A 21,436-nucleotide genomic window follows, 5' to 3' on the forward strand; every position below is an offset into this window, starting at 1 on the left:
AAGGCCTTGGGAAGGCCGCACTTGGAATATGGGGCTGGAGGCAAGAACAGGGGTTAAAATAGAATGGAAACCTGAAGTTTTTTTTTAATTAGGAATAATGTCTGCAAAATACAAAAAAGAAATCCAGTATTTAATACTACATACAATTACGGCGGCAAGGATTGCCTTTGCCCAGAAATGGAAAAACAAATTAATCCCAAGCGAAGATGAAATAATAAAAAAAGGTTATGGACTGTGCCGAAATGGACAAACTAACTAAAGAAATCCAGGGAAAAGAAGAATGAGAATTCTACCAGATATGGGATAAACGGTACAGGTGGATGGAGGAAAGAAACAAGAATCAATGAATATAACAAAACTCAAAAAATAATAGCTATGAGTAAAATAAGAGGGTTAAGAAGGGTGGAATCCAAATGAAATACAATAGAAGGGGAAATAATATAAGGTGAGCGGTATCGATTGATAATTGCTATTAGAAAGAACAGGGAGCTCCTGTTCGTATTGTATTGTGTAAATGTGGTGTACGTCTAAATTTTGTCTGTGTATATTTTACATGTTTGTTAATAAAAATCTTAAAAAAGAAGAAGTTGTGGATGCTCCATCACTGGAAGTTTTTAAGAAGAGACTGGACAGCTACTTATCTGAAAGAGTATAGGCTCTCCTGCTTGAGCAAGGGGCTGGACTAGAAGACCTCCAAGGTCCTTTCCAGCTTGCTCATACATTCATTCGTGGTAAGGTAAGGTAAAGTTTGGAGTTTATTCAATTTGTAGGCCGCCCTATTCCCCGAAGGGACTCAGGGCGGCTGAACAAAAGCCAAGGGAGGGGAAATTACAAAAAGTAAGACAAAAACAATCAGACAATACGAACAATTTAAAAGCACAACAGACACAGCAAATTCGAGTAGGGGGGGGGGGACTCAACCCCAGGCTTGCTGGGACAGCCAGGTCTTCACGGCCGTCCGGAAGGCCCGAAGGGTGGAGAGGGTCCGAATCTCCATGGGGAGCTCGTTCCAAAGGGCCAAAGTAAAGTAATAAAACAAAACAATAACATAATAAAGTAATAAAATAAAAATAATAATTTCAGGGAAACACTAGCAGCTTTGGGGAAACCAAAAAGGTTGTACCTTGTATTTCTGTTTGCATCAATGCTTTGAGAGGGTGTCCAATCTTGACAAGTTTAAGACCTGTGGGCTTCAACTCCCAGGAGACACTGGGCAGCCACTTGGTCTGAAATGGTCTAGGGTCTCCTGCTTGAGCAGGGGGTTGGACTAGAAGACCTCCGAGAGTCCCTTCCACCAGCTCTATCCCGATTAGATTCTAGTTTTTTCCAGTGCTATTATAACTCTCAACTGTGAATCGAGATGCTGCCTTTTGCTCCTGGAAGAGCGGCTAGTGAATAAAACACTGGCTGCAAGCATTTTTATTTATGGATTTATTTTTATTCCCGGCCTGTTTTGAAATCATAAAGCAGCGCTTTGCTTCCATCGAACAACGCAAGCGCTGTGTCTTACATACTGAGTAAGAGCTCCCCTTGATAATACAGGATTCAAAAGAGGCCAGGGACATAAATCCATCCAACGAGACAAGAGAAATATGCACAGTAGATATTCGGAGAGCTTCACGTCGCAAGGAGACCCGTCATTCACTCATCAAATATCTATGTCCATTGAAAGAGACAGTGACGTTGGCCTCATATATAGCAGGGGTCTCCGACCTTGGCAACTTGAACCCTGGCGGACTTCAACTCCCAGAATTCCCATTTTTTTCCCCCATAGATATTTCTCTCTCTGGGCACAATGAGAATATATCTCTGCTGAACAAAACTCCGCGTTGGCGACAGGAAGGGCATCTGGCCAGGAAACACTCGGCTCCATCCCGTTGCCCCGACTCCACCTTGCAAGGAATTATGGCAGAGGTCTTCAAACTTGGCAGCTTTAAGACTTGTGGACTTCAACTCCCAGAATTCTCCAGCCAGCTGGCTGGAGAATTCTGGGAGTTGAAGTCCACAAGTCTTAAAGTTGCCAAGTTTGGAGACCCTTGGATGATGGGGTCATTAAAAGGAGATGATGATGATGATGATGATGGTGATGAGCAAAGCTGACTGGGGAATTCTGAGGATTTGAAGTCCGCCAGGCTTAAAGTTGCCAAGGTTGGAGACCCCTGATGTAAAACGCACCAATGCAGATCAAATTTAAGATCTTCAGTGAATTGCATCCGGACATTTATATAAAATATAGTATAGGTTCAGAGGTAGTCCTGGACTTACGACCACAATTGAGCCCCGAATCTCTGCTGCTAAGGGAGACAGTGGTTCAGAGAGTTTTTGCCCCTCCCTTTCTTGCCACACGTGTTAAGCCGATCACCAAAGTAGTAACACGGTTGTTTAGTGAATCCGCCTTCCCCATTGACTTTGCTTGTCAAAGGGGAATGATGTGACCCAGGGATACTGCAACCGTCGTAAATATGAGTCTGGATTTTGATCACATGACCATGGGGATGCTGCAACAGTCGTAAGTGGGGACAACGGACATAAGTCCCTTTTTCAGGGCCGTTGTAACTTCGAATGGTCACAGAATGAATGGTTGTAAACCGAGGATTACCTTTAATTCAAATGTTCGTCAGTTAATCAATTCGTTACTTAGAGCCTCAAGGTGTCAAAGACATTTTGATAGGCAAAACTAGAATCTGATTTGGAGTTACAGGTAGTTCCTGACTTACAACAGTTCATTTAGTGACGGTTGGAAGTTACAATGGCACTGAAAAAAAGGGACTTATGACCGTTTTTCACACTTATGACCAATTTGGGCACTTGGCAAACTGATTCATATTTATGACGGTTGCAGCGTCCTGGAGGTCAACTGCTCCCCTTTTTGTGACCTTCTGACATGCATAGTCAATGGGGAGACCCAATTCACTTAACATCCGTGTGACTGATGTAACAACTGCAGGGATTCACTTAACAACCGTGGCAAAGAAAGGTTACAAAAATCCACTTAACAAATGTTTCGCAGACATTTTGGGCTCCATTGTGGTCGTAAGCCGAGGACTGTCTGTACTGATAAATCAAACTCCATAGCTGGGATCACCCTGTTGGCTTGTCCACTTTCTCGGATGTCTTTTAAGCTGAGGAGCTTTGTGATAAAATTACAACTCAACAAATCCTTAAGGGGAAAACAGACATTTGTTTATTCTGCAAATTTGGGAAGAGCAAATGCAAACATTAAATGGGATAAATCTTTCAACGCAATAAAAGAAAATAAATAGATTTCTGGATGCAGGAAGCCCTTATATCCTCTTCTCAATTGTTATATTGACTCTGCAGCTTTTATGTATGCCGTAACTTTTGTTTTTCTCTACAATAAACAAAAAAATAAAAATAAAAAATCACTTATCCACTACTTCAGGTTTGCCCTAAGAAGCTGTTTAGCTACTGGGGGGAAGGGGTGGAAAGCCCACTGGACAGTGTCTTTAGCACCTTACCTTGACCTTTGGCCTGTATTTCAGGTAAAGTGTCCGGGAATATAAACTAGAATCAGAAGAGGAAAAGGGGAAAAAAGGAGATTAAAAGAAACAGTTTGGATCAATCAGTTTAAGTCAACATCACTGCCTGGTCCTCTCTTGAACTCAGCTCCACCTCTGGAACCAACTAGGAGGCTGTGATTGATCCTTCTACCTTCCTTCCCTCTCCAATATCTGCCCGTCCGTCCACCCTCCCTAATGTCTATCCATGTCCTTTCATCTTCCTTCCATCCTTCCCTATCCAATGTCCATCTGTCCATCTTCCTTCCCTCTGCAATGTCTATCCATCCATCCATCCATCCATCCATCCATCCATCCATCCTTCCTTCCTTCCTTCCCTCTGCAATGTCTATCCATCCATACTTCCTTCCTTCCTTCCTATCCAATGTGAATCCATCCATCCATCCATCCATCCATCCATCCATCCATCCATCCACTCTTCCTTCCTTCCCTATCCAATGTCTATCCACCCATCCATCGACCTTTCCTTCCTTCCCTCTCCAATGTCCGTCCATCGATCAATCCATCCATCCATCCATCCATCCACCCTTCCTTCCCTCTCCAATGTCCGTCCATCCATCCATCCACTTCTTTCCTTCCCTCTCCAATGTCTATCCATCCATCCATCCATCCACCCATCCATCCACCCTTCCTTCCTTCCCTCTCCAATGTCCGTCCATCCATCCATCCATCCACTCTTCTTTCCTTCCCTCTCCAATGTCCGTCCATCCATCCACCCACCCACTCTTCTTTCCTTCCCTCTCCAATGTCCGTCCATCCATCCATCCATCCACCCTTCCTTCCTTCCCTCTCCAATGTCCGTCCATCCATCCATCCATCCATCCACTCTTCTTTCCTTCCCTCTCCAATGTCTATCCATCCATCCACCCACCCACTCTTCTTTCCTTCCCTCTCCAATGTCTGTCCATCTATCCATCCACTTTTCCTTCCTTCCCTAATGTCTATCCATCCATCCACCCACTCTTCTTTCCTTCCCACTCCATTGTCTGTCCGTCCGTCCATCCATCCATCCATCCATCCATCCATCCATCCATCCATCCATCTATCCATCCATCCACCCACCCACTCTTCTTTCCTTCCCTCTCCAATGTCCGTCCATCCATCCATCCACTTTTCCTTCCTTCCCTAATGTCTATCCATCCATCCATTCACTCTTCTTTCCTTCCCTCTCCAATGTCTGTCCGTCCATCCATCCATCCACTCTTCTTTCCTTCCCTCTCCAATGTCTATCCATCCATCCATCCATCCACTCTTCTTTCCTTCCCTCTCCAATGTCTATCCATCCATCCATCCATCCACTCTTCTTTCCTTCCCTCTCCAATGTCTGTCCATCTATCCATCCACTTTTCCTTCCTTCCCTAATGTCTATCCATCCATCCACCCACTCTTCTTTCCTTCCCACTCCATTGTCTGTCCGTCCGTCCGTCCATCCATCCATCCATCCATCCATCCATCCATCCATCCATCCATCCATCCATCCACCCACCCACTCTTCTTTCCTTCCCTCTCCAATGTCCGTCCATCCATCCATCCACTTTTCCTTCCTTCCCTAATGTCTATCCACCCATCCATTCACTCTTCTTTCCTTCCCTCTCCAATGTCTGTCCGTCCGTCCATCCATCCATCCATCCATCCATCCATCCATCCATCCATCCATCCACTCTTTTTTCCTTCCCTCTCCAATGTTCGTCCAACCGTCCGTCCGTCCATCCATCCATGCTGTTGTGTAAACTACCAGAAAAGGAAAGGGGACATACCTGAACAGGATGTGAAGGTAGGAACCGAGTCCCGTGAAGATGTGCCACCAAGCATGAAACTGCGTGACCACGCCCACGAGCGGAGGCAGCCTCTCACGCAACCCCCTGTGGAGAGACACAATCGCAAAGGTCACCCACTGGTTTCCCAAGCCATCTTCCAGATCCCGGCCTCCTACAAAGACCAAAGAACCTCACAGCAAACCCTGGTTTCTTTGAGAATCTGTAAAAGAATCACTTTTAAGAAGCTGCATCCCCTGGCTAGGGAGAAAATAAAGACGTCCGTTCTGACCCCGGCTTCCTGGGTAAGCATAAATCGCAATCTTAGTCCCCAAAACCTTATTTTATTTATACGGCTGTAAGTTATGGTCATTCACAGCCCGTAATGATTCACAAACAGCCTGTGAAGAGTCCGACAGATGTCTGCTCGAGTTGCCACGGTCTTTCGGGGGAATGTTGATAAACACCCACCTTTATCTCCCTTGAAACGCTGCCAGAGACCTCATTGCCAAATGCAGAGCAAGGCCAGACTTAGCACAGAGTCAAACAGAACTTTTCAAAGCTTGGACCGACCAGACAAACTAATTGCTTCCTGCAAAGGATCACGTCCCGTTTGCTCCTCTTTTATGTCTTGTAGGAGGGGCCAATCATCTCCAAGCTTTACTCCTGAGTTGACCCTGTTTTCTTAATTGTTCTTGCCTTCTGGCAGCTCTGCGTATGTGCACACTGGGAACAGGCTCCCGCTGTTCTTCTGTGAAGGCAGCTGATACTGTTAGACGGCCTCAACCCGCTCTCTGCCTCCGACACAGAGCCCTCGCCCGAGCCTTCCCCAGACTCCAGGACTGGCCCATGTTCCTCCCCAACCTCCTCACTGTCCAAATCTGGTTGCTGGCGGGCCACAACAAGGTCTTCAAGATGAGAACTGGGTAAAGCTGCCCAAAAGTCAGGCATAATGTAACCTCTCTGAGGACAAGAGGCTTCCAGAGAATCGAGGAGGCTCCTCATTCTCATTCCTGAGGGATGACTTCTTCCAGGCGTCTCTACCCATCCCACCAGATACCGCAGGATGGACCTGATGAAGATCCTGCCAACCTAACAATGTTGGGCTACGCGGGTTGGGATATACAAAGCCAACCCGTCTTCAATCTAAGATTTTGTTCTGAAACCACCACCCCCTCTTTATACACCAAAGCACGCCAAGACAAAGATACTTCAAGGATTTATTAACACACAGACTAGACCTTGGCAGCAATCCAGCACAGACCAGATAGCAATAGCAATGGCAGTTAGACTTATATACCGCTTCATAGGGCTTTCAGCCCTCTCTAAGCGGTTTACAGAGTCAGCATATCGCCCCCACAGTCTGGGTCCTCATTTCACCCACCTCGGAAGGATGGAAGGCTGAGTCGACCTTGAGCCGGTGAGATTAGAACCGCTGAACTGCAGATAACAGTCAGCTGAAGTGGCCTGCAGTACTGCACCCTAACCACTGCGCCACCTCGATCTTGGCAGCAATCCAGCCTGCCAAGCTAGCCACAATAGCTTCTCCAGCTGTTAGTAAATACGGTGACTCCTGCGACGAGGGTGTGGAAAGTCATTCCTTTTATAGTCTTGAGAAGAGCCTAATTACCACCAGCTGAGTTCAATTATTTCCTGTAACTGCGTAACTGTTCTTTACGCCTATTAGCCCTCCGTTGCTGGGCATCCAGGACCAACTCCCTTGTCTCCTCCCCACTGTTCCAATGCATGACGTCAGGATCACACTCCCTTGTCTCCTCCCCACTGCTCCAAGGCTCAGGCGCCTCCTGGTGGCCAACCATCCTCTCTGCACCCTGCTCGGAGTCGGAACCCTGTCCAGGATCCTCCACATCCTCCAGAGCCAACTCATAGGGCCCCTCGCCGTCGGAGTCTGGTGGCAGCTCCAACGGCTCCTGCTGGGCCACAACAGATTTACAAGACAACCATCCATCCTGTTGCACTGTATCGCCCTGAATGCTGGGACGAAAGCTCTTTCTGTGCCATGGAAATGTGAATGGAATATCGGTCACCTCTCTTCTTGACCACATCACAAATGACACCATTCGACAGCATTTTGGTGTGGCACCAATTATAGAGAAGATGAGAGGCCGGCCAGCTCCCACTATTATGGACCCGAAGTGGTATTCAGCCAGTTTGCACCGGTGGCAGAAATTTTGCCCGGTTCAGCGAACCGCTAGCGATGGCTGATCGACGTCTTAGCCACTGAGCCACCACGCCCCTCTCTGGTGGGTAGGCAGGCGCAATAAATCAGCTTCACTGGAACTTCGCGGGACGGCCTCGGTTTTTCACGCCTCGACACAAACGGATGGAAAGAAACGGACTGACCTCTACCAGACAGTCAGAAGAGGACAGAGTAGCACCCGGACCCCCAAAATTCACTTACCGCAATTTCTCGCAGAAAATGTTGTCTACATTCCAAAGGAGGAAGCCTAGCAAAAAAACAGCCAGGGAGGTATATCCCAACCCTCGGAGCCACGGATAAACCCTGGAAGGAAGGAAGAACCGGATTTAGTCTCTCAAAGCAACTCGGACTTCGTCTTATTCTCCTGTTTCGGGACGGGGTCTTCCTTAAGAAGATTTATTTGTATTCTGCATGGCAGATCGGGAGGGCTGGGGCACAGGTGGTCCTTGACTTATGACCACAATTGGAGTCCCAAATTGATGTTCAGTGAAAAATTTGTTAAGTGAGTTTCACCCATATTCTACTACTTTTCTTCTTGCCGCAATTGCTAAGCGAATCACTACGGCTGTTATATTAGCAGCACGGTTGTTAAGGGAATTTCCCCACTGGCTTTGCTTGTCAGGAGCTCGCAAAAGGGGATCATGTGACCCCCCCAGGGCAGGGTAACCGTCATAAATATGAGTTGTCTGCCAAGCGTCAGAATTTTGATCACGTGACCATGGGGCAATGCTAGCACGGTTGTGTGAAAAACAGTCCATTTTTTTTGTGCATTTGTCACTTCCAACGGTCACTAAATGAACTATGATATATCTACCTGTGTACAGCGTCTAAGCAGCCACACCTGGATGGAGAAACTCCCTGGCTCACAGTCAGCAACTGGCCTAGCAAAACTGGGCTCCAGCGGCAAAATCTACATTTTTTTTACTACTGGTTCTGTGGGCGTGGCTTGGTGGGCATGGCTTGGTGGGGTCATGTGACTTCGTAGTCATGTAATGGGGGGGGGGGGGGACGGACCAAAAGACCAAAACTCACTTTAACAAATGTCCTGTCTGAGCAGGGTTGAACTAGATGACCTCCAGGTCCCTTCCAGCCCTGGATTATCCTCTGAAGCTGCGTCTAATGCTAGGTTTCTAGTCCTTCCTTCCTCTCCTTTTTCCTTCCTTCCTTCCTTCCTTCCTTCCTTCCTTCCTTCCTTCCTTCCTTCCCTCCCTTTCTTTTTCTCTTTCTTTCTCCCTCCCTCCTTTCTCTCTCCTTTCTTTCTTCCTTTCTTTCTATCTCTCCTTTCTTTTTCTTTCTCTCTCCCTCCTTTCTTTCTATCTCTCTCCTTTCTTTCTTTCTCTCTTCCCCTTTCTTTCTCTCTCCTTTCTTTCTCTCTCCTTTTTATCTTTATTTCTCTCTCTCTTCTCTTTCTATCTCTCTCTCCTTTCTCTTTCTTTCTCTCTCCCTTTCTTTCTCTCTCTCCTTTCTATCTTTCTTTCTCTCTCCCTCCTTTCTTTCTTTCTCTCACCATTCTTTTTTTTCTTTCTTTCTTTCCCTCCCTCCTTTCTTTCTTTCTTTCTTTTTCTTTCTTTCTTTCCCCATTCAGCGGGACACATGCTTGACCTTGTATTTCTCTCGGAGCAGTGGATGTGTGATCTTGGTCTGAGGGGGAGTGACATCATACCCCTGTCGTGGTCAGACCATTGCCTACTGAGGCTCGACTTCCGGAGGCCAAACCCCCACTGTAGGGAGGAGGAACCGACCAGGTTTTTCCGCCCCAGGCGTCTTATGGAGCCAGTAAGGTTCCAGACAGAGCTTGGGGTTATTCCTGACACTTTCGCCCACAGTCCGGCAGAGACTCTGGCTGCTGCGTGGCACTCGGCAGCGTCAGAGGCCCTTGACCGGATTGCGCCACTGCGGCTCCTCCGAGGCGGCGGATCCCGGAGACCCCCTTGGTTTACCGAGGAGCTCCGGGAGATGAAGCGCCGGAGGAGATGCCTAGAGCACCGTTGGAGGTCCGATAAGTCCGTATCGAACCGAGCAATGGTTACCACCTGCACCAGGGAATATACTAGGGCACTTAGGGCAGCTAAAAGATCACACATAGCCTCCCTGGTCGCATCCGCTGAGTCCCGTCCAGCCGCCCTGTTTAGGATAACCCGCTCCCTACTGAACAAAAGGGAGACGGGGGAACCCTTGCAGGGCAGAGCTGAAGAATATGCCCAATTCTTAGCGGACAAAATTGCTCGGTTTCGGACGGACTTGGACTCCACACCTGCAGTTCCAGCCGAGGCACAGGGGGACCAAGTAGAACAGCTCTGGGTTGAGTTTCAGGAGGTTACCCCCGGGGATGTGGACAAGGCCATGAGAGCTGTAAGTTCCTCCACCTGTGTTCTGGATCCGTGTCCCTCATGGCTGGTTTCTAACTGCAGTGAGGTGACACGAGGCTGGATCCAGGCGGTTGTAACCGCCTCCCTTCGGGAGGGGAACTTCCCCGCCGCACTGAAAGCGGCGGTGGTGAGACCCCTCCTGAAGAAACCATCCTTGGATCCAGCTGTCCTTAACAACTATCGCCCGGTCTCCAACCTCCCCTTTCTGGGGAAGGTTGTTGAGAAGGTGGTGGCCTTCCAGCTCCAACGGTCCTTGGAGGAAGCAGACTATCTAAACCCCTTCCAGTCAGGCTTCAGACCCGGTTACAGCACAGAAACCGCTTTGGTCGCATTGATGGATGATCTTTGGAGAGCCAGAGATGAAGGACATCCCTCCATCCTGGTCCTCCTTGACCTCTCAGCGGCTTTCGATACCATCGACCATGGTATCCTTCTGCGACGACTGCGGGAGGTGGGAGTGGGAGGCACCGTGTTACGGTGGTTCTGCTCCTACCTCTCGGACAGGTCGCAGTCGGTGTTAGTGGGAGGGCAGAGATCGTCCCCAAGGCCCCTAAAATATGGGGTGCCGCAGGGTTCGGTCTTATCCCCCCTACTATTTAACATCTACATGAAACCGCTGGGAGAGATCATCCGCAGGCACGGGATCAGATACCATCAATATGCGGACGATACTCAATTGTATCTGTCCGCCCCGTGCCAAATCAATGAAGCGGTTGACGTGATGGACCGGGGGCTTGAAGCCGTCATGGACTGGATGAGGATTAACAAGCTTGTGCTCAACCCAGAAAAGACCGAGTGGCTGTTGTGTTTTCCTCCCAAAGATTTGGCCAATAATCCAACACTCAGGCTGGGGGGTCAAATTTTACACCCCTCAGAGAGGGTCCGCAACTTGGGAGTCCTCCTGGATCCACAGCTGTCATTCGACCATCATATAACGGCTGTGACCAGGGGGGCATTCGCCCAGGTACGCCTGGTGCGCCAGTTGCGACCCTACCTGAATCGGGAGGCCCTCACAACAGTCACTCGGGCCCTTGTGACCTCTAGGCTGGAATACTGCAACGTGCTCTACATGGGGCTGCCCTTGAGGAGCATCCGGCGACTTCAGCTAGTACAGAACGCAGCCGCGCGAGTGATTGCGGGTGCACCCCGATTCACCCGCATTACACCTATCCTCCGCGAGCTGCGCTGGCTACCTGTCGATCTCCGGATGCGCTTCAAGGTGCTATTGATCACCCATAAAGCCCTACATGGCAGTGGATCTGGATACTTGAGAGACCGCCTTCTGCCAATTACCTCCCTACGACCTATAAGATCTCATAGATTAGGCCTCCTCCGCATTCCATCGGCCAGCCAGTGTCGGCTGGCAACCACAAGGAGGAGGGCCTTCTCAGCAGTGGCCCCGACCCTTTGGAACGAGCTCCCCGTAGAGATTCGTACCCTCTCCACCGTCCAAGCCTTCCGCATAGCCTTGAAGAACTGGCTCGCCCGTCAGGCCTGGGGATAAGGATTCCTACCCCGCCCGAATGTTGTATGCATGTTGTTCATTATTTTATTATGTGTTGTTGTCTCAATGTTGTATTTCCCCCTTCCCTGGTTTTCTGTGAGCCGCCCTGAGTCCCCTCAGGGAAAAGGGCGGCCTACAAATGCAAATAAAACCTCTAAAAACCTCTTTCTTTCTCAGTACCCCGCTACCCCCCATTTTTGGCCTAGCAGGCGTCAGGAAGCCTGCTGGCAGCAAAAACGGACCCTCCCACCTTGCCGTTTTTGACTGTGCAACGTGTGCGATCGTCTGAACTTTTTTTTTTTTTACTTTTTTAGTATTTTCTACTACTGGTTCGGGAGGCCTGGCCCGAACCGGTAGCATTTCACCCCTGTTGTACTCCCATTTTAATTCTGCAGCTGGGATCACAATAGTTTGCAAGTCGCGGTGATATGGCTGTCGATACACAAACAGTGAATTGTAGGTCAGTGATGGCGAGCCTTTTCTGCACCGAATGCCCAAACCGGAACGCACATGCTGGAGCGCCGGAAACCTGACCAGTTGGCTGGCATGCGCATGCCTATTTTTGGGAGTGTTTTCAGGGTGTTTTTGGCCTGAATAATTGCCCCCAAATCAGCCTGAAAACAGCCCCAAAATGCCATTTTTTCAAGCCATTTTCCAGCGCTCCAGTGCCTGCAAAGACCAGCTGGCTGTTGTGCCAGAATCCAGCAGCTGGCGATGGCACAGGTGCCCACAGAAAGGGCTCTGCGTGTCACCTTTGGCACGTGTGGCATAGGTTTGCCATCACAGTTGTAGGATTTTTTTTTTCCTGATTACTCAACGCAGAGAGCCAATTCCCAGGCAGTGGAGCAACAGAAGGCTGAGTGTTATCAGAAAATCAGCAATTCAAATTTCTCCCTCCGCAGCTCACACCTCTTGCTCAAGCTGCAGCCCTCTCCTTACTTACTAGCTAACACTATTTATTGGTGCTATTGTTTTTTTGTGCTTTAAAGTTTTTATTTTTTTATTTTTTAACATACATATAATCCAAAGTATGCCATTACATCTTAACAAACATTTTTTTAAAAAAACATTCAATATTATATCAAGTCCTCTTACCATTAAGTCACGTCAACTTTCATTTGCTCTTCTGCTGTCCATACACCGTATGATAGTCTGTTTCATTTCCCACCTTTCTCCTCTCCCTCTCTCCTCCTCCCTACCTCTTTTCTTCCCTTTGCCATCTCTCTCTTCTCTACTTCCCCTTACTCTCTCCCTCTCCTCTCCCCTCTTTCCACATTATTGGTGTTACTATTATGGTTCCACCACAAAACCGCGTTCGACTAAAGCGCGCTTGACGAAACCCCGTAGCTGACGTCATCACAGGGTGGCAACAGCGCGGAGACAGAAGCACGCTGTAAATGCTAAGTCTAAAATTAACCCCTAACCCCTAACCCCTAACCCTTAACCTAACCCTTAACCTAACCCTTAACCTAACCCTTAACCTAACCCTAACCCTTAACCTAACCCTTAACCTAACCCTAAACCTAAACCTAACCCTTAACCTAACCCTAACCCTTAACCTAACCCTAAACCTTAACCTAACCCTAAACCTAACCCTAACCCTTAACCTAGGGTTAGGGTTAGGGTTAAGTTTATTTATAGGCCGCCCTTTTCCCTGAGGGGACTCAGGGCGGCTTACAACTTATATAGGAAGGGGAAACATACAAAGACATATAGGACAATACATAATTAAAAGAGTAAAGCAACATTCATTCAACATTCGGGCGGGGATGGATTATAATCTTTAACCCCAGGCCTGATGGGATAGCCAGATCTTGAGGGCTGTGCGGAAGGTCTGGAGGGTGGTGAGGGTACGAATCTCCACGGGGAGATCGTTCCAAAGGGTCGGAGCTGCTACTGAAAAGGCTCTCCTCCGCGTAGTTGCCAGTCGACACTGACTGGCAGATGGAACTCGGAGGAGGCCCAATCTATGCAATCTAATGGGTCGTGAGGAGGTAATTGGCAGGAGGCGGTCTCTCAAGTACCTAGATCCTTAACCTAACCCTAACCCTTAACCTAACCCTTAACCTAACCCTAACCCTTAACCTAACCCTAAAGCTAACCCTAAAGCTAACCCTAAACCTAACCCTTACCTTAACTTGAATCGGCTTGCTTTCAAAGCGCTATTTAAAGCGCCCTTCTTTCTCCGCGCTTGCTGTTGTCGCCCTGTTGATGACGTCAGCGACGCGGTTTAATCGGGCGAGCTTTAGTCGAGCGCGGTTTTTTCGTGACACGACTATTATAAGTAGTTAACACCTTACTTACCATAACACTATATACACGGAGCGTAAGACTATAACAGCCACCAATGTCCCATACATAACCTGGGGGGGGAGAGAGAGAGAGAAAAGAGAGATTTTGTGAATATGTTAGCATTCAATATCCGAAACGCAGCGCTTGTTTTTCCAGCAAAATCAGACAAGGTTACACTTCCTGGGTGATTTTTTTATCCATACTTCTCCTCCGCTTTTTGAATGAAAGTTTCATCCATTTTCAATTTTGAATTTTGAATTTTGAGATTCCTGAATGAGGCTGAAACAGAAACGATCCCCGATGGGTTTAGGTTGGAAATGCAAAGTCTAAAAAGCAAATCAAACTGAGATAAAGCGAGTGGGCGTGGAAGCTGTTTTTGGCTCGTCAGAAGGTCGCAAAATGAGATCACGTGACCACCCCCAAGACACAGCAACCGTCATAAATAGGTGCCAGCTGCTTAAACGTCTGAACTTTGATCACGTGAATCGCGGGGATGGTGTAAGGGTGATCACTGGGGAAGAAATGGTCAGTATGTTGTTTTTTTCAGCGCTGTTGTAACTTAAAATGGTCGCTAAGTGAATGTTTGTAAGTCTAGGACTATCTGTATGGCTCTATTCTGGTGGCCTGAATCCTTCGGCAGCTTGTTGTCATCTCCTTAAATGGACAAAAGGACACACCGTATTTTTCGGAGTACAAGTCGCACCTTTTTCCCTCAGAAAAGAGGATGAAAATCTGGGTGCATCTTATACACTGAATACAGCATTTTTGGCCTTCTGAAACCCCGCCCCCTTCACCAAAATGGCCCTGCATAGCCTTTAGGACAGTGTTTTTCAACCTTTTTTGTGCAAAGGCACACTTTTTTCATGGAAAAAATCACGAGGCACACCACCATTAGAAAATGTTAAAAAAATTTAACTCTGTGCCTATATTGACTATATATAAAGTAATTCTCCCACGGCACACCTTACACTATGTCACGGCACACTAGTGTGCCACGGCACAGTGGTTGAAAAACACTGCTTTAGGAGGCTTTCAGAGAGCTCCTGGGGGCTGGGGAGGGCAAAAATCAGCAAAAATGGGCTATTTTTGCATCCCCTCCCCCCCAGCCCCCAGGAGCACTCTACAAGCTTCCCAAAGCTCTGCATGCCCTTTTTTTTGTGTGTGTGCGCAAAAAACGGCCCGTTTTTTGCTCGTTTTGCAAAAAAACAAGGCGTGCAGAGGGTTTGGGAGGCATGCAGAGTGCTCCTGGGGGCTGGGGGGGAGGGGATGCAAAAATTTGCCCTTTAAAAAAAAAGATTACCTCTTCAAAATCATGGTGTGTCTTATACTCCGGTGCGTCTTATAGTCTGAAAAATATGGTAAATGAAATCTAATACAGGGAGTTCTTAACTTACAACCGTTCATTTAGTGACTGTTCAAAGTTACAACAACCTGAAAAAAGGGACATGACCGTTTTCTCACACTTATGACCGTTGCAGCATCCCTGGGGTGACGCGATCAAAATTCATGGGCTTGGCAACTGGCTCGTATTTATGATGGTTGCAGCATCCTGGGGTCACACAATCCCCTTTTGCGACCTTCTGACAAGCAGGGAGGAAGCCAGATTCACTTAACAACTGTGTTACTCACTTAACAGCGGCAGTGATTCGCTTAAGAGTGTGGCAACCAAATTCGTAAAATGGGTCCAAACCGACGTTAAATTAGAAGGTTAGAATTCTTTATTGGCCAAGTGTGATTGGACACACAAGGAATTTGTCTTTGGTGCAAAAGATGCTCTCAGTGTACATAAAAAGACAAGATACACGAGGAAGGGAAAAAGGCAGGAAGGAAGGAAGGAATAGAGCATGAGGGAGGGAAGAAAGGAATAGAATAGAGAACAGAATAGAATTCTTTATTGGCCAAGTGTGATTGGACCCACAAGGAATTTGTCTTTGGTACTCCTCAGTGTACATAAAAAGACAAGATACACAAGGAAGGGAAAAAGGAAGGAAGGAAGGAAGGAAGGAAGGAAGGAAGGAAGGAAGGAAGGAATAGAGCATGAGAGAGGGAAGAAAGGAATAGAATAGAATAGAGAACAGAACAGAATAGAATTCTTTATTGGCCAAGTGTGATTGGGTACACAAGGAATTTGTCTTTGGTGCAGAAGATGCTCTCAGTGTACATAAAAAGACAAGATACATGAGGAAGGGAAAAAGGAAGAAAGGAAGGAATAGAGCATGAGAGAGGGAAGAAAGAAATAGAATAGAATAGAGAACAGAACATAACAGAATTCTTTATTGACCAAGTGTGATTGGACACACAAGGAATTTGTCTTTGGTGCAGAAGATGCTCTCCATGTACATAAAAAGACATGAAAAGATACATAGATTTCGGGCTCCATTGTTGTCGCAACTCCTGTAAGGTAAGGCGTATGGCTGTCGGAGAAATATACCGCCTCCCTCTGTTTACGTGGCAAAATGCTCTCCTCAAACCTGCTGGGTTACAACCGCCATCATGAGCCAACAAAGGCAAAAAGGCTCAGTGGCATAATGACAGAGGAAAAGGCAGGAAGGAAGGAAGGAATAGAGCATGAGGGAGGGAAGAAAGGAATAGATTAGAATAGAGAACAGAATAGAATAGAATTCTTTATTGGCCAAATGTGATTGGGTACACAAGGAATTTGTCTTTGGTGCAGAAGATGCTCTCAGTGTGCATAAAAAGACAAGATACATGAGGAAGGGAAAAAGGCAGGCAGGCAGGAAGGAAGGATATAATGACAGAGGACAGCAAAGTTAAAAAGCAACCTTCGCAAAAGAGGCGCTAATAATTAAAAGGGTTATTTTGGCCCAAGACTTCCTGGGGTGGGGTGGGGGGTTTAGTGTGCTTCCTACAAACAGAATATCTAGAATAACGAACGTGGGGAGGGCAAAGGGCAACGGCTGCTGTATCATGCAAACGAACTCCACAGTGCCAGCCTTACAGCCCTCTGCTTTGTTTGGCAAAGTGGGATTCCAGACTGCCGGTCACTTACTAATATGGGCATGGCACCGTGGAACCCCGATCCAATTTTAATTCCGCTGAAAGACAAGTTCCCGTCCCTTCTCCCCCGCCCATGCAAAGTGATTTATTCAGAAACGGAGAAAAGTATAAGGCGGTTGAGTGACAGGCAAATAGGTGGGAAAGGAAAATAATGCAAGGCCAAGGAGAATTCTAAGCACTCGGATGTCTTGGGTGTTTTAAGAAATCCAAGGCGAAATATATTTTATATACATATATGGAAATTTTATTCCCCCCCTCCTTCCCCAAGGCACAATCCACATCCTCTGGGACATGAAATTCAATGCAACTGGAAGATTGAAAAAAATAAGCATAAAGTTTATTGCATTTAAAATGGTATCACCATGTCTGCTATTAGAAAAATGAGCTGGCTATTCGGGTTTCAGATTTCTCCATCTCAAGACCTTTAAAAAAAAAATGGGCGCTGAGTATTTTTCTCCTATTATTATTATTTTTTCTCCTATTACTTGGGGTACTGGAGGCTAGAACATAGGAAGAACAGTTGCAGGAATTGGGTACGTCTAGTCTAGTGAGAAGGAGGACTAGGGGTGACATGATAGCAGTCTTCCAATATCTGATAAGGTAAAGGTTCCCCTTGCACTTATGTGCTAGTCGTTCCCGACTCTAGGGGGCGGTGCTCATCTCCGTTTCAAAGCCGAAGAGCCAGCGCTGTCCGAAGACGTCTCCGTGGTCATGTGGCCGGCATGACTCAACGCCACAGGCGCATGGAACGCTGTTCCCTTCCCACCAAAGGTGGCTCCTATTTTTCTACTTGCATTTTTTACCTGCTTTCGAACTGCTAGGTTGGCAGAAGCTGGGACAAGTCACGGGAGCTCACTCCGTTATGCGGCGCTGGGGATTCGAACCGCCGACCTTTTCTGATCGGCAAGCTCAGCCTCTTAGCCACTGAGCCATTTCCTGCATTAGGAAAGCAGGATGGTGCCTGGAGGGATAGGGAAACGGCCCAAGGCCTAAAGGGATGGGGAATGGGGAGGAGATAGCTGGGGAGGCACTGCGGGCTTCCCCTGCGATCAGTCATAAGGGTGAACAACCGCAGATTTTGATTTTTCGATTTTATTATATTTCTATGCCGCCCTATTCCCAGAGGGACTCAGGGCAGCTCATAAACCAAGTCAGGGGGGGGGGGGGACAGAGAAAGACAACAGACAACACAACACCACAATTTTATAAACAATCAACTGTCACACCATTCGAGCGGGGACAGGAACTCATCAGCCCCAGGCCTGTCGGAACAGCCAGGTTTTTAAGGCTTTGCGGAAAGCCTGGGGGGTGGTGAGGGTCCGAATCTCCACGGGGAGCTCGTTCCAGAGGGTCGGAGCAGCCACAGAGAAGGGCCATAACTCTGGGACCGGGTCGCAAGTAGCTTTTTGGGTGGGTTGTGTGTGTATGTGTGTGTCACAAGAGAACGAAGTCCAACTTCCTTTGACTTCAGTTGACCCTAATTTAAGTCTTAGCAGGCGCTGACTGTTGGTTGATAAGATATGCACAGGTTTTTTTAGCAATAAATCAAGTTTACGTGTGGCTCTTGCCTTTCATGCCTGGGGTCAGCCCTCGGGCTGCCATTCAGGAGGGAAGCCTTACAGAGCCACATGCAGCTACAGGCTCCGCCAAGATCAGAGAGTCAACATCAAGGGATGTTGACGCATCGTGGGTGAGGTCATCTGAGGTGCGCACACCACGCCTGATCGCCCGGTTCCACCCTCGATACCCTGATAAACCTATGGAAGATACCGCTAATAGCGCTTTTGGCTTTCCAGAGTCCTCTCCAGTGGTAGGGGGGGCGGCATGTCAGCCCTTGGGCTGCCATTCAGGGGGGAAGCCCGTCCATCGCCACGCCCGCTCGGCCATGCTTACATGCCACCAACGCGGCCACGTTGATGTGGACTCTCTGATGTTGGCGGAGCCTGTAGCTGCATGTGGCTCTATAAAGCTTCCCTCACCGCTCTGCAGAGTAACTCTTCTACTTGGGTGCAACTGCCTACTTTGACTTAACTCTTCTTCTAGGGTGTAACTGCCTACTCTGACGTAACTCTTCTACTTAGGTGCAACTGCCTACTCTGACGTAAATCTTCTGCTTGGATGCAGCTAACCAGGAAGGAGGCTATGCTGACAGAGTGGGGGTGTGGCTCATGGTGATGGTGGGTGTCATCTGGGTGGAGTTGTGGGTGGAACTGGGTTGGGTAATGGTATGTATATGAGTGATGGTGTTAACTTGGTTAGAACTGACTTGGATTTGATTACCTTTGCATCATTGTCATTTAGTGCTGGTTATCACGGAATATTAAAGAGAGATAAAAGTTTTTCACCAAACAAAGTGACTCTCTGTTTGCATTCAACGTGAACGCCGGACACCTGACATATCCACATTCAACAGACTAGGACAGTGGTGGCAGGCTTGTGGCCCACCGAGCCGTGTCGTCTGCCATGCGTCACATCGCTCGTACCTCTTCCGGGTTTCCGCCTCGAATGCACGGGCAACGATCAGCTGCCTTCATGTGTGCGGCGGTGCCAGGAACGGGAAAAGCTGTTCTTCCGTTTCCCGGCCTGAATTTGCGCATCGGCCAGCTGATTGTTGCACGCGCATACATGCTAGAATCTGGAAGTGCATTTCCTGGCATGTGCATGCTCCCTGGGCAGCTCCCCTTCCAGGTTGCGTCCCAGACAAGCGCACGCATGCTCAGTGCTGAAAAGGTTCGGCGTCACTAGACTGTGAGATTTTTTTTATATTTTTTTTTTACAAATGGACAAGTCAGTAACATTTCCTAAGGTGAAGCAGAAATAAACAAACAAATTACCTGATGGAACACAGGCTGTTTCCAGTTTAGGTACACCTGCAAAAAAAGCAGACACAAGACATGATCATCCGCTTGGGACTGACGGATAAGACAATGGGGGAAAAATCAGGGTGGTTTTCCTATATGACAAACTGCAGCAATATTATTTTGCGCACAATAGCAATAGCAGTTAGACTTATATACCGCTTCATGGGGCTTTCAGCCCTCTCTAAGCGGTTTACAGAGTCAGCATATTGCCCCCAACAACAATCCGGGTCCTCATTTTACCCACCTCGGAAGGATGGAAGGCTGAGTCAACCCTGAGCCGGTGAGATTAGAACAGCCGAACTGCAGTCAGCTGAAGTGGCCTGCAGTGGTGCATTTAACCACTGTGCCACCTCGGCACAAAGATGGACGGGTATATGGCAAGACCCCCCAGCAGAGGAATGGTTGGTGAAGAAGACAGAACTTGATGAAAAGCTCAAACTATGGTTGAGAACGCTGCTTAGGCCACGGGTGCCAAACCCTTGGCGCCCCGTTGCCATCCCGTGACGTTTCACGATGTTGCCAAGCTGGAGTGGGTGTGGCTTGCGCGGGACACATCTGGCCTGCAGGCCACCAATTTGACACCCCTGGCTTAGACCAATGTTCTTCATGCTGGCTGGGGAATTCTGGGAGTTGAAGTCCATATAGCAATAGCAATAGCAGTTAGATTCATATACCGCTTCATAGGGCTTTCAGCCCTCTCTAAGCCGTTTACAGAGTCAGCATATCGCCCCCAACAATCCGGGTCCTCATTTTACCCACCTCGGAAGGATGGAAGGCTGAGTCAACCTTGAGCCGGTGAGATTTGAACAGCCGAACTGCAGAACTGCAGTCAGCTGAAGTAGCCTGCAGTGCTGCACTCTTAACCACTGTGCCACCTCGGCTCTTCAAGGTCGAGAAATGTTGCTTCGGAGGGCACCAAGCTACAGGGAAGCTCAACTGTGTCCTTCTGCATTGCCTCGGCCACATTTTATTCCCTTCTTCTTCCTCCTTCCTTCTTCCTCTTTCTTCTTCTCCTTCCTTCCTTCCCCTCCCCAATTTGCTAGGATGATACCTAGAAATTCACTGGCCAGGTTGACGCCTTACACTATTTTACTGAGTCATTCATTTTCTGGCCTGAACCAAAAGTTGAACAAATTAGTCATTAACTAAACAGGCTGAGTTAGCCTGACATGTCCAGACAGACAGACAGACCAAATTAATCACCGTTCAAATTAAACAAGCTCGATGAAGGCAGCGGTTAAATCTTCAATTTAGTTAATAGTGCTTATCAGAAATGGGATGGAAGCGATCGGCAAGCCCAGCTTTTGTGAGTTATGATTCCTTTCCAACAGACTACAGATTATTTATTTTTCAACCCCTTCAACTTTTAAGCTGGGTGGACTTCAACTCCCAGAATTCTACATCCAGCTGTGGCTGGCTAGGGAATTCTGGGAGTTGAAGTCCACCCAGTTTAAAAGTTGGAAGAGGTCAAGAAACAAAGCTACTGATGCTTCTTGTTTGGGAAAATTCACCATTGCTGCCACAAAAAAAATTGCTTTTCCATGCTACAGTACAGTGGCGTGGAACAATCATTCGTTTAAGTGACCATTTGAAGTTACGACGGCACTGAAAAAAGGGAGTTATGACCATTTTTCACATGGCCACTGCAGAATCCCCATGGTCATCTGATCAAAATTTGGACATTTGTGTTGAAATATTCATGCCTGGGAGAGACAAGGGAACAAGGTCAGCCAATGAATAGGCAATAGCAACTAAGTCAGCCAATGGGAGCTTAAACAGATCTGAGTCTGTGCAAAGAATTGAAACAGAAACTTAAGTAGTCTGCTGCTCTGAGAAGTAAACTATCAGTCTGTCTGGGCTTGTCTGCTGAAAATGAAA

General features: G+C 47.7%; 1 protein-coding gene across 2 annotated transcripts in view; it reads right to left on the bottom strand.

Moving 5' to 3' along the window:
* The window catches only part of ACER3 (alkaline ceramidase 3), a 56,281-nt gene that overhangs the window by 13,142 nt on the left and 21,703 nt on the right, over positions 1-21,436 (bottom strand). Inside the window, exons 6-11 of one of the 2 annotated variants that reach the window (XM_087720977.1) lie at positions 19,532-19,567; positions 13,692-13,750; positions 7,716-7,817; positions 5,297-5,401; positions 3,480-3,525; positions 3,162-3,352 (exon numbers count right to left, since the gene is read on the bottom strand). In XM_087720977.1, coding sequence (XP_087577103.1) covers positions 3,305-3,352; positions 3,480-3,525; positions 5,297-5,401; positions 7,716-7,817; positions 13,692-13,750; positions 19,532-19,567 — 396 coding nt within the window. In that variant the 3' untranslated portion in view covers positions 3,162-3,304. Of the gene's footprint in view, positions 1-3,161; positions 3,353-3,479; positions 3,526-5,296; positions 5,402-7,715; positions 7,818-13,691; positions 13,751-19,531; positions 19,568-21,436 lie in introns of those variants that run through there. The other variant, XM_087720976.1, reaches the window with a different exon arrangement.

Source organism: Thamnophis sirtalis, unplaced genomic scaffold (assembly GCF_051295495.1).
Source record: "Thamnophis sirtalis isolate CommonGarterSnake01/CBP01778 unplaced genomic scaffold, rThaSir2_p1.2 scaffold_8, whole genome shotgun sequence".
NCBI classification, from domain to species: Eukaryota; Metazoa; Chordata; class Lepidosauria; order Squamata; family Natricidae; genus Thamnophis; species Thamnophis sirtalis.